This window comes from Thunnus maccoyii, chromosome 23, assembly GCF_910596095.1.
Source record: "Thunnus maccoyii chromosome 23, fThuMac1.1, whole genome shotgun sequence".
NCBI lineage: Eukaryota > Metazoa > Chordata > Actinopteri > Scombriformes > Scombridae > Thunnus > Thunnus maccoyii.
Window position 1 is genome coordinate 6,965,046 of NC_056555.1, and position 13,355 is coordinate 6,978,400.

The window sequence follows — 13,355 nt, forward strand, 5'->3', positions numbered from 1 at the left end:
TTGACAGCGCTCTCCACCACCATCATCAAAACACCAAATGAGGAAATATCTCCTTGAAGAATGGTGTTCCTCAGCCTTGGCATTGATTCTACAAGTCTCTGGACTCTACTGGAGAGATGAGCACCATTATTCACCATTTTGTCCACTCCATTAACATACATGAGAGGGGCTAAGTATTAGGAACACTTTTCAATATAAATTACTGCAGTACACCACCACCACCCACTACAATCTCAATAATAAACAGAGAGTAGAATTATCACCTTTCTGACAATGTCAACAAAGATGAAAATGTATGAGCGTCATAAATGTAGAATTTATGGCAGAGCTGTTGTATTGGATTGGATTGCATTAGATTGCACAGGTGGTCCTAATTAAGTGGCCGCTGAGTGTACATAAAGAAGTGCATGAATATGAAACTAAGTTAGTCAACTAAATAACATACTTATACCACAGCCAATAATCATTAAGAGGCTGCAAAATGTGCATATAGAAAATGAATAATGAGGCAAATATATCCTATATCCTGTATATATGTTGTATGTACATTATTTTTATATATATGTATGTTTACACACATCAAAGTTCTATTTTAAATCTTAACTGACATTAGATTTAGTTTGCCAGGTATGCTAACTAAGATTTTCTCAAGGTATAAAGTACCTGAAACATCTTGACACTTTCTATACTCACTTTTTGACATAAGTTACATGGTCCACTTATATTTGATTTGATGATTTATTTGCCACCTCAACTATACAAGGCAACAGGCAAAGTGCGACTTAAAAGTGTTTACTTACTGATTTATTGTTGAATTTGTTGTCTTAATATAGTTCCTCACTACAACCACAGGAGGGCAGTGGACACTCATGATACTATATCACAAATGTCCTCAATTTCCTCAGACACTTTAGGACAAAAGCACAGATTCAGGTAAGAACAAGGGTAACATTACGTTTATTTATTGGTCAGTAATTTCTAGTCGCTAGGATGGGTACAGCATCAATGTCCAGTTAATTGCACCATGCATCATTTACTATTAGTTATTGTCTTCATCAATTAAGTACAAAAACACTAATTTAACGGTTTAACTGCAGCTGCTGCCAACACATTCATCAAAGAGAACAAGAATACACCAGATAAATGGAGCCCAGCTTTACAAACTTCTTCACTAAGAGCCAGATTTTAATAGTAACAGTGTTTAGAGGTGGACTTTTGTTCCATTAAGTTGGCAAAACAGTATGTTAGCACATGTTAAGGAATGTATTACAATCACTAAATAAAAATGACAACAAATAACGACTCATTCTACTTGTAATCTCATAAAAACCTGGAAACGACCGTTTGACACTTGTTAAAGGCATATAAGACCGAAGGCTGAAACATATTCTGTGTCAAGAGTGCAAACACAACTGAGTAACACACGTGTGGAAGTAGTTATCAGCTCAAAGTGTCTGATTATATACCTGCATAGAATATGTTTCAAGCCTTGAGGGTGTAGCAGTACCTCCATACTGAGAATAAAAACTGGTCCAGTATTTGTAGTGTAAACAGGGCTCCTTCATAGGCTCGGTTTCTAAATCCAAGGCTTTTCCACTGCCTTGATTTCTTGATTGTTGCTGTTCAGTTTCACTTACACACACACAGCTGTCCTGCTCCTTCTGCCATATTATTTTATAAATGGCAATTACACTCAACAGCAAAAAAATTAAAAATACAGAGTCACATTGAGTCTAAAAATCACAATGCAACAACAATCCTCCATTTCCTTTTCCATACATTTCCAATTTTTCCTGTCCTGTGCAGGAGCCCTATGTAACAGAAAAGACAGCCGCCTGAACCCTTCTCTTCACTGCTTGAGCACAGGGAGCTCCCTCGGCTTGAAGAAAGCCTGCACCATCCCCATGGCGAAGATGTAAACTTTAGAGTCCACCACGATTTTTTCTTTCTTCAGCAGCTCTGCGGGATCAAAACAACAAAGCAAGAGTCAGACGGCTCCGAATGCTCCCGTTTTTCTGTACGTGTCAACAGTGTCTGTTAGGTCTCACCGTCTATTTTCAACTGGAATTCATCCAGAGGTAAAAGGATGACTTCCACAAATTCTGGGAGAAGAGGAGAAAAAGCCGTGTGTGATTGTTTGCGTTATGAGAGAGGAAGATTAAGTGATTTTAAGTGCAGAACATAACTCACCTCCATCACCTGTGGAAGACAAGAGGACAAGATGAGTTTGTAACATGGGACTGATTTGTTTTTGTGAAGCAAATATATTCTCAACATACAGCACAGTTGGCATGAACACTTTCATATTCTTATGGTTTTTCTATGATGGTTCACATTTCTTTTCTCAACCACAGCCTTCCTTGTGGCTTGTGTTAATCTTATCTGTGCTATTTTTATGCCTGCAGTTTTGTTCAATGCATACATCACGTGTTTGGGAAACATGTGATGTATGTGTCACATGATAACTGGGGTTTAAAAAGTCTTGTAGTCTGCGCTTGGATTCAGGCATCCTGCTCTGCTCTGTTTGTGGGCATGTTTCATTCCACGAAAATGTTACTATAGAGTAAAAAGAAGAATGTCACACCAGGGAGCTTCAAGTTCTGCTGTTGGAAATCAGCAAACAATTGTATCAGTGTCAGTAGAAGACTCAAAACAAATACAAAATATTAATACAGCTGCCAACGACGTGTCATCAGAGCAGAGCAGAACTAAGACAGAAATGCTAGACTTGACTGTCACGTCCCCTTTGACCGCTTATGTTTTTTTAGCATCTAGCAGCATTTCATACCATTCCCTCTTTATTTATTTCTGACACAATACAATGTTGTTCAGGCGACACGTCCTTATTTAAGAAGGTGTGGTGAGCAAGAGGGGTTTAGAGGTTAAACATAAGAGCTTGAAAATGTTCTTGGCCCAATGAGTGAAAGAGTGACTGTCTGTCTTCTCACCCAGCTGTTGTGTCGGGTTGATATTCTCCACTTCGTCTCCATTGATGTTGACCATGACAATCTGAGTGGTGCAGTTAGATAAACCAGGGTCCAAACAGGTCACTGCATTTACCAAGATAACAATGAGAACGGAACATCTTTTCACTTTGCACCTTGAACCTCTCCAGCACGTACACGAGAGATAAAAATACAGCCAGGAGAGGCAGCTAATGCAATCAAGTGTACATGTGTGTGCAATGATACCTGGAGTGACTCCTACTACTTCCCCTTTGTAGCCGGTTTCTTCTTTCAGCTCCCTCAGTGCAGCCGCCTCTGCGCTCTCCCCCTCGTCAATCAATCCTGAGAGAAGCAGAGATAAAAAGCAATACCTGAAGGTATGGTAGAGGTCCCAACAGCCCCAATGTGTAGATGTAAGGTTTTTCTGAGACTAAGAAATACAACTACAGAGCATTTTGATGAAATTTGGGACCCAATATTTGTATGTTTTGAAGTACGACAATGTCTACAGAGAGTGTTCAAGAAATCTGTCTTTCTGACCTGCAGGAAACTCCAGAGAACAGCATCCCAGAGGAGGACGAAACTGCTTCACCATCACTACGCAGTCTTTGTGCAGCGTCCGTTTCAGCAGGGCGATGATTCCCACACCTGTAGGGAAACTCTGTTACAATAATTCTGCTTCTCTCCCAACAGTCAATGCAAGGTCAAGTGACCAGGGAAGCTCACCATCTGCTTCTGTGTTGGTTTGCCTTGTTGTCCTCTTCACAGTCTCCCAGACTCTGGAGGATGGAAACAGTGAGGGGTGAAAACAGTTTGAAGGGGGTCTTGCTTCATATTAATGTCATGTCACTAAAAGACGGGACAGTACCTGGTGTTTCCAGCAGGGTCCACATATGTCGTCTTCTCCAGCTTCACCCATTTTCCTGATGCCAAGAGCTGCAACACAAAGAGTAGCATGGATACTCTGGACTACGATTATCTGAATGGCCCCAAACGCATCATGTTGTTCTGTAAACTTAACAGCTGTGAAGAAGAAAGAACAACTCTGCATGTTAAACAGGTGTAGCTAATAAACCTGTCAGTGCAAATTACAGCTGTAAGTCTTCGCTCATGTGGAGCATTTTCAGGCAGTGGACATCGAGTTTTGTTAAGTACAAAGATTAAAAACAGGCGTACCTCTTCTTTCACTATGTGTGCAGAAGTAGTCGCTTTGGGTTCCTCGAAATTGCTCATTTTTTTTATCTGAACACAAAATTGAAAGAAAAGTCGAGTCAGAGAGCTTTAACGCGAAATACAACACAATTCACCAGAGACACAGTTCAAGACTTCAACAAAACACAGTTATAACCACCATTTAGATAACGACGACACTAATAGACGTGTCTAATCATGAGTTGCTCAATTAGCTCGCCCCCCGTTACATTTCCACGTTTAACGCTAACTTTTACATTCGTTATGTTCGTTATTTGACGGCAGAGAGCTGCGTCACACTTTACACTACTGTAAATGTTAAGAGCCGGTATATTTTAAAGTTTCAGTAGTCATGTATGATGAGAAACTCTAAACTTAACTCACGTGAAATGCCAACCGTGTGTAAGCAGTACCAGAGATAGGGATGACGCAGGAAGGTGTCACTCTGCCGCTACGTCCGGGTACCCGCAAATGTCATCAGAGTGGTCAGTGATTATGTTGACTATTTAATAATCTTGCAGTTATTTCTACCAAATATTCAAAGCAGAAATTCCGTGTGTATTTTTATTTTTATGTTATACACAACCATTTTTGAAGACATACTATTTTTGTGATAATTTACAATAAATAGATAAATATGGGCAGTTAAAAGGTAAATGTACAAATCCAGAGATAGTATCTCTCGTTTTATTAAGTATGCTTGTTGATTGGTGTTTGTTAGATTATGTGACATGTCGGAAATATTTGGTTCGTGGATTGTGAGAATGAAAAACAATGCTGCGCTTGTAGATTTTTTATAGTATCAAGTGATGCTCTTCTTAATAAACGATCTATGTCGCAAGTCAGCGGGTTTTACATCGACCACGCCTACATGTGCACCCGAAAAGACCTCCCCATCTAAAAAAAAAACGAATTTATCCCACTGTTGACTGTTTGCTAATTGAAATTCAAGCAGTTACAAAAACAGTGGAAGCAATGTCGCCTTAAATTTCCAAGGCGTTGAATGAGGACGCATTACCAAAACATCAAAGACTCGGAAGATATTTACTGATGGACTCACTTCCGTTACAGGAAATTGCAGCATGAAGAAGGAGCAAGTTGTCAACTGTCAGTTTTCGGTCTGGTACCCGATATTCAAGAAACATACGATAAAAAGGTAAACAGCTGCCGTGTGTACAGAAAGTCCAGGAAATATTTTGTTGTTGCTGCTGTAAAACATAGCGCCGTTAGCCGACAGCTAACGTTAGCTGCCAGACAGAAGCAGATAACTTACCTCTGTCTTCATATTTGTCTTTATCGTATTTATCACTTAAGTATTGTGTTTAAATCCTGCTCAGAGCAGCTTCCTCCAATATCCTCCTTCATTCACCTCTGTCTAATTATTTTCTACGTGTACTTCTATTATTTTTCTTATTTTCCAGTGTAATTCTCCCACTGCCTCAGAATGTAATAGACTATTTACTGGACGATGGGACACTGGTAGTCTCTGGGAGGTATGAACACACACAGACACACACGCACATAAATTATGATCCAGTTGTCAAGTTGCCTTTGTTAGAATGACCAGAGATGACTAACTAGCGTGTATATGAAAAAAAATGGCAAAGCTTATGCAGTCTGTCTTGTCATGTCATACATGTCTGCACTGAACCAACCAACACACACTTGCCAGTTTATTAGGTAAACCTAGATAAACTAATGTAGTATAATACATGCTATGGGCGCTGCTCCTCAGGCAGTTTGCTGTGTTTCAGAATCATCAATGTAAAAATGCTTCGGGGGTTGTTTGTAGTGGACAAGTGATGTTACAGGTTGCCACTGTGTTTGATGAGGGTCACCAGTCCCTTTCAAACTGTTTTATCTAAATTGTATATATCTAAAATGTGTACATCAAGATCCTCAAAGCTGCTTTTTGTCCTGTGAATGAGTTAAATTTTTGTCCATTTTGGAATGTAGCTGCCAAAATGACAAGTATTCGTTTTTGGTTTCTTTTCCCTTCAGTGACCATAACACGCAGCAGACAAACACTAACAACAGCGACTCCGATGCAGAGGAAGACATTCAGGTGAGGAACGAGAGGATGTGTGTCCGTTGGGAGAGTCTTTTCAGTATTTATTGTCTTGTTTCATTGAATTTGTTTGAAAGGAAATTAGTCCTTGTTTTGCTAATTCACAATCACAAAATATGTCATGTAAGCGTCAGACCTCTGCAGTCACTTTTTCACTCTTATTAACATAAACTAATTATTAGTTCACTTCACATATCTTAACTGAATGTGACTGATGTTAAATTAGTCAAAAGGCCGATGCTGAAACCACAACTGTAGACCGAAGAAAGAGACAGTCAGTGTTTATTGCTGACATTAATTATCTTTGAACAATTTCTGGTTTCTAAAAATAAGGGAGAACAAGTAGATTCCTTCATGAAACGGCACACAGACCATCATGGTGCACTAATAGTTTTAGTTTTATGCTGACTCACCACAGCTACTTGGCAGAAGGGAAACTCTGAGATGTAGTACACTTTTAAAGTGAATTTATAATGAAGCATTAGTGAATTAAATGAATAGATACGCATGAAAATCAATGCCATCATATTGTCCTCATTAATTGTCTGTCTCATTACATAACACACAACCTCACAGCAGCAACACAACAACAGTTGAACAGTAAAGTCAGCAATTAGAACTGTATTCAATCTTGATTTTTTATTTTTTATTTTTTTAATCCTCTAATCCTGTTTCTCACTCTCTACACCCCTCTAGTGGTCAGATGATGAAACAACCACCACTGTCACAGTAAGTACATGTAGTCTGTATCATTGAAGTCTCTGAACCTCTTCACTTCTATGGTGCATTGCTGCTTTCTTCAGTATAGAGAAATGATGCACCACATCACCCTTATGATCCATGTTTGTCTCTGCCAGGCTCCCGAGTTCCCAGAATTCACCTCTAAAGTACTGGAGGCTATAAACGCTCTAGGTGGACGAGTCTTTCCCAAACTCAACTGGAGCGCTCCGCGGGTAAAACCCTGCACTCAGCTGCTTTATGAAAACTGATCAAACTGTTCTCCTGCTTCACTTTAGGTGTTTAAGTTAGTAGACAAGTGTTTGTGTGTGACTGATTTTTTTTATTTGTAGCATAAACAAATTATTTGTTGGCTAGAAGCCCTGCACATTGCAGTAAGCTGAACAATATGAATTGCTTGTTGTATCCCTGCCAGCATAACATAACAAGTGTGTGTGTGTGTGTGCGCGTGTGTGTGTGTGTGCCTTTCAGGATGCCAACTGGATTGCGCTGAACAGCTCCCTGCAGTGTTGCAGTCTCAGTGAAATATTTCTGCTCTTCAAAAGTTCAGACTTTATCACCCACGACCTCACACAGCCGTAAGCCTCGCTATCCGACGACAACATAAACACAAACACATATTTTGCATTTAGATGACAACCAGTATCAAAAACAAGCAGGTTGGATGTACACAGGCTGATTTGAATCTGCAGTAAAACACAAGCTGCGCCTGTAGTAATCTCTGCGATGTAGATTAATGCCTCGCACTTCTCCGCTCCGCATGACAAACATTTGATTCAGCGAACAATTTACTGCCTCTGCAAAGCTGTTTGTGTTAGAGAGTAATGTGATGTTTACTCGTCGGGCTCTTTCAAAACTTCTCTCGCAGACTTTTTGTCAGAGCAGCACAGGAGCGAAGCTATCCTGGCTGTCTGGTTATATTAAAAACAAAAAATAGGACGGAACATGTAGTTTTTCTTTTGTTTCATGGTTGTAATTCATTTCTTTGTGCAGATTCCTCCAATGTAGTGACCAAGATTCCCCAGATCCAGTCATAAACTATGAGGTATTTTTTATCCTTAACGGTTAAAAGAAAAGACAATCAAGGCACATGACATGAGTTTCCAAAGGTGTCTAATGAGATTTCTTTTTTTAATATGATGTTGTTTTCTATCCACAGCTGGTCCTGAGGAAGTGGAGTGAGCTGATTCCCGGTGGAGAGTTCCGCTGCTTCGTCAAAGAAAACAAACTGATCGGTAAAACCTTCCCGTTTACTCTCACATCCTCAATCTTATTACATGCAACTGCATGCTTCCAAAACTGCTGCAGCTTAAGCTTTGTCTCCCGGAGTTTGGATAAATCACCACATTGATTTTAAGATTACAGTACTTGATGTTAAGTGAAAAGACCAAAATATCTCTGCTGCACTTTATATCACAAGCTACCACGTTGGATTAGGTGAAATTGCCAGAGTTTCTGGTGATTGCAGATGGCGGAAGGAGTGAAACACTGATGTTAAAAAAAAAAAAAAAAAAAAAAAAATCACTATCCACTTCAGGGAATGAGCTCTAGACAGGAAGCTAAAGGCCTGATAGGAAATGGGAATAATTGTGACAAATCTTTTTTTAATTTAACAGTGATACGGTGATGTTCAAGCAGTACATTTTGCTGGCCGGCTAATTTAGAAACAATTATAAAATTCAATTTGAGCTCCTCTGATTGTGTTTCTGTCTGTTCCCAGCGATCTCCCAGAGAGACTACACTCAGTATTACCAGCACATCTTGAAACAGGAGGAGCAGATCTGTCACGCTGTGCAGGAGTTCTTCAGCCAGCACATCCAATACAACTTCCTGGACGAAGACTGTGAGTACCACTCCTCTTTTATGCACTCTGCCTCCTGTAAAAACAGCTTTTAGCTTGTAAAGTCATATAATATTTAGTAATTTTCACTTTATTGAAAGCTTTAAACATTTCTTAAAGTTTTTCCTTATGTGAAAGCAGCAGATACAGTGAATTAAATGTTTATATTGTTGTTTTTTCTGTTTTTCAGTTGTGTTCGATGTCTACAGAGACAGTCAGGTGAGCACACTGATACGTTTTGATATGGAAACATTGAAAAAAAGCCTTCCTAACTTAACTGTACTCATTTATCGTATGTGCGTTGCAGGGGAAGGTGTGGCTGATTGACGTGAACCCGTTCGGCGAAGTGACAGACTCTCTGCTGTTCAGCTGGGAGGAGCTGACGTCTGGCGGGGAAATCGCCCAGCAGCAGGTCAGCCATCGTGACATGTTCTCTTGCAACAGCTGTATTTGTTTTAATGTCAGTTTGCACCTGGATAAATCTGGTTTAAGTGCCAACAAGACTTTAAACTGTTTCATAATCACTATATTGTGTGTGTGTGTGTGTGTGTGTGTGTGTGTGTGTGTGTGTGTGCGTGTGTGCAGGAAGGCCCGGCGTTCCGCTACACCAACAGCGAGGTGACGGTGCAGCCCAGTCCCTGCCTGAGCTACAGAATCCCACGCGACTTTGTTGACCTCTCCACCGGAGAAGACGCTTACAAACTCATCGACTTCCTTAAACTGGTAAGATGGTTTTGGATGAGTGTTAACCCATCAGCGTCTACTCTTCAAGTCACGTTCTCTTCTCTACATTGTCATCATCTGAGGTGTGCATATTCTGTGCGGACCATTTTTCAAACTGCCTCTAGTGAAAATAAACTCCTGTTTGACAGTTTGTATCCAGACTACAGATGCAAATTAGCTGCAGTGGTGGTGTGTTTATTTGTAACCGCTGTGAAACTGAGAAAATAACATTTTATTTTTCTCACTCATCTGCTTTCTCTCTACCACGCTGTGCTCTCTCTCCTGACTGCCTGGTTTTGTGTGAATTCAGTCTAATGTGAAAGCAGTTGCTCATAGTGACAAACCCACCGAAAATAATCACCCACCACTGCACATCCCCTCAGCTCTACGGAGCGTTTTAGCTTCTCTCAGCTCATTGTTTTGGTTTTCAGGCCCAATAAGTCACTGTTTTGGTTCACTCTCACCGCTCTCATCAGTGTTGCCTTCAGAAGCAGCAGACAGCTGTTTTCAGTGAAATATCTCTGATAAACTCACTGTAAATAAGCAACCGTTTGCTAACAAGTTCACCCTATCAACTTTATAAGGTGGTAATATGTCAATGTTGTGTTTACAGCTTGTTGTGCTGCCTACAAGTGGCCATGATATCAATAAATGCAAGTTTAGAGCAACTCTAAAATAAAAAAAATGACTTTTGCTGTCTGCTATATTGCCTTTTTTGATACTACCACTGGGAGCACCATCAAAATCTCACTACTGTGACAACAAGCTAAATAGTTTCCAACTCCATATTAAATTAAAATACTGTAAAGTTTACAATATGTACTCACTTTGGAACAGCCTATTTCAAAGTGAAAACTTTCACAAATACTTAATAAAGATGTTTTTGAAGGATTTTTCTTTTCCCTCTTGACACATCAGAGTTAGTTTTTCTAACCTCCAGTATCTCGTCCTTCCAGTAGATTTTGCGTTTGCATCGTAGGAGAATAGCTTCCACGAAAGCCGTCCTCAAAAACCTTTTTTCAGTTTGAATTTCTTAACCACTCAAGCACGCTTAGTGTCAGAATCTAGTGTGAATTTGGGTTACAGGTTGTTGAAGTTTGATCTCCTTTCTCTCTCTCCTCTCCACAGACCAAAAGCCAACAGGAAGAGTCTGAGGACGAGGAGGAAGAGGAGAACGCTCCGCAGTGATTCGGTTCCCCTGAAAGCTGAGGAATAGCCGCTGGTGTCATCAGCCCCTCCATACAATGTCTTCTGCATGAAGTGACTCTTTACCCCCTGTCCTGCTTGAGCCTTTTTTTCTCTCACGCTCTCCTGGGAATGGTACGTGGTGTACCCAGGGTTTCACGATTAGCTCACTCGTGTTAGTTTAATGGAACATGTTAAATTAGCCAATCATGTTAAAGGCTCTTTGAGGATACATTTTCTGTAGACTTGTTCTCTGCCTCCGACACTAATTGTAATGGTTCGGTGAGAGGGAGAAGGAGGACGACTAGTTATTTCAGAGGATTTGTTTTTTGTTTTGTTTTTTTATGGGGGGAGGAAATTGTATTCCTGCAAGTATTCTGTAACACTGTAAAGAATGCCTGCTTTTATACTTTAAAATAAGTGTGTATATTAGTCTATGTATCTTAATTTCATCCTAAATGGTGTCTCTGGATTTAAAATGATCTAGTCCACACACACAGTTCACTGTACGTGTGTGTGTGTGTGTGTGTGTCGGTCTGTGTGTTACGAGGCTCTGACAACCTCTTTATTTAACATTAAAGCCGTTCATCATCCAGTCACCATTCATTTTTCTTTCCCGTCATCCCTGCTCCTCCATCTCTCCCTGCCAATTTCCTCTGAGCACTTTTGACACCTTCATTGCTCTGAGCCGCTCCGGGCGCCTGTTTTTTGAAGTTCATTTTCCCATCATGCATCGCTGTAGACTGTTGCTCCCAAAAAACACCATTAAACTCCTTGTCGTGTATTGACTCTGCTGTCATTCTGGTGGGTGCTGTAAACTAGCACATTAGAAATTGATTGTGCTTTTACGCAACAGCTCTCATTACGCCGGGAGCTAAATGAGCTGTGCATGCACGGCGCAGGGCAGTTCATTTCGGGGTTGTTTTTTTTTTTCCCTTCACTGGATTAATAGAGCAATTACAGCGAGATGGAAAGAGCTGGTGCAATGATGAGAGTTACAGCTCCCTGGGTGAAATGCTGTGGATGGGAAACGTCTACAAGACGTGTATTGTGGGGAATGTTGTACATTAATCATCATTATGAAAATGAAATCTGGCTGTAAACATCCAGACACAGAGGTGTCCTGGTTTGACTTGCGATGGAAGATGGGCTTCACTACTAGCTGCTCTTCATTGTGCTTCATTCCTTGTACCAGTAAATAGATAAGAAATAGAAAGCCCAGCCAATGATGACCTCCGGTATGAGAAATACACTCATGTAAACAAAAAAAGATAACATTATGTAGCATATTTTATTTTCTTGACAAAAAAGTTGCACAAGCAGTTGCCGGTTTATTTGGTACACCAAGATAAAACTGATGCAATCTACAATGCAACAGCCCTGCAATAAATGCTACCTTTATGAAGGTTATAGTGTTAAGCTTTGTTTCAACTCTGTTCAACTTACTGGTAATTTGCATTACTGTTGAGCTGTATTGCGTTATATTGATATTTAATGGACAAAATATGAAACACCTCCCCCTATAACAGTACAATTCATTTATTCAGGACTGTTGGTGGCTGTTTTATATTTAACAAGGTGCACCAATAAACTGGCAGGGGGTGTATTTTCATGTGACTTAAAGCCGCTATCATCAATATTTTTTATATTAAACAATCAAATGACCACATATTTGTAAAAGGAGTCACTCAAAGTGATGAAACCACATTGAATTATTACCCAACTCTGCAGTTCCCCATAGCTCTATGGAGCGTTTTAGCGTCTTTCAGCTCATTGTTTTGGTTTTGTGGCCAGCAGCTTTAATGTTTTAGTTCAGTGTCACTGCTCTCATCAGTAAACAGACTGTACACTTCCTGCCCAGCACCAAAAGGCAGACAAAGTTAGTGACTATAGTGAACATAGTGGAGCATTTAGCAGTTAAATAGCTAAAGATTTCCCTCTGGAGATTGTGGAGACTGAAACAGAGCTAAAAGGAGAGATAATATTGGACTTAAATTCACCTGGTGGATACAAACATGACTCAAAATTAATGCTAATGTCGAATCTTCTGGATGTATAACAAAGCAACTTTTTCCTAACCACTTTGTAACATGATTTACGGCTTGTTGCGCTGCCCTCGAGTGGCCAACAAATCTGTTAATGCATGTCTAAAGATAGAACTTGCTTAAGTATAGATCAAAGATATATTTAGCTCAGCCTAAAAACATGTTTCTCATTGGTTGAGGAAAATCCGTGGGTGGAGACAAAGGAACACAGTCTTCAAGGCTGTGCGAGTAAAGCTCTGAAACAGATAACAGCACATAGAAGGCCACTTGAGCGAACCCTCCTTTGACAAAAAAACCCCTCTTCTGTTGGATAAATCTTAGAAAAATTGCTTCTTCAGCTGCTCCCATTGAGGTTTAGTTCAACCGATGAGATTATTTCTTCGTGTGGGAAATGTTGAAAGTTTTCTAATGGGCCTTTTGACTTGAGCTGCATCTTGATGAGCTTACACTCTATGACACTCTTTGTTTTCTGTAGTAGATGTGAAGGTGCCTCCCTGATCTGTCAGATTGACCATATGTACTTAAGGATACCTGAGTCATTAGATGACATGGGTTAACAGATTTCAATGCATCACAAACCAATCTATCAAAAACTAGTTGTGAATGATGCACAGCCTGCT

General features: G+C 40.1%; 2 protein-coding genes across 3 annotated transcripts; one reads left to right on the forward strand and one right to left on the reverse strand.

The window, feature by feature from the left end:
• Positions 1-934: 934 nt before the first annotated feature.
• nudt5 (nudix (nucleoside diphosphate linked moiety X)-type motif 5) lies at positions 935-4,620 on the reverse strand. Of its 2 annotated transcripts, none has more exons than XM_042403724.1 (10): positions 4,521-4,620; positions 4,122-4,187; positions 3,814-3,881; positions 3,672-3,724; positions 3,486-3,593; positions 3,192-3,287; positions 2,949-3,050; positions 2,191-2,199; positions 2,049-2,102; positions 935-1,959 (listed from the first exon to the last, which is right to left on the reverse strand). In XM_042403724.1, exons 2-10 carry the CDS (start codon positions 4,176-4,178, stop codon positions 1,850-1,852), a joined length of 657 nt encoding a protein of 218 aa, XP_042259658.1. In that variant the 5' UTR covers positions 4,179-4,187; positions 4,521-4,620; the 3' UTR covers positions 935-1,849. The 2 variants fall into 2 exon arrangements, with proteins under 2 accessions (XP_042259658.1, XP_042259657.1); XM_042403723.1 differs by lacking the exon at positions 4,521-4,620 and adding an exon at positions 4,297-4,499.
• A 394-nt stretch (positions 4,621-5,014) lies between these two features.
• Positions 5,015-11,478, forward strand: cdc123 (cell division cycle 123 homolog (S. cerevisiae)). Its single transcript, XM_042403722.1, has 13 exons — positions 5,015-5,292; positions 5,558-5,629; positions 6,138-6,201; positions 6,901-6,933; positions 7,062-7,157; positions 7,414-7,520; positions 7,936-7,987; positions 8,102-8,177; positions 8,663-8,785; positions 8,973-9,001; positions 9,090-9,194; positions 9,368-9,505; positions 10,634-11,478. Exons 1-13 carry the CDS (start codon positions 5,219-5,221, stop codon positions 10,691-10,693), a joined length of 1,029 nt encoding a protein of 342 aa, XP_042259656.1. The 5' UTR covers positions 5,015-5,218; the 3' UTR covers positions 10,694-11,478.
• Positions 11,479-13,355: the final 1,877 nt, after the last annotated feature.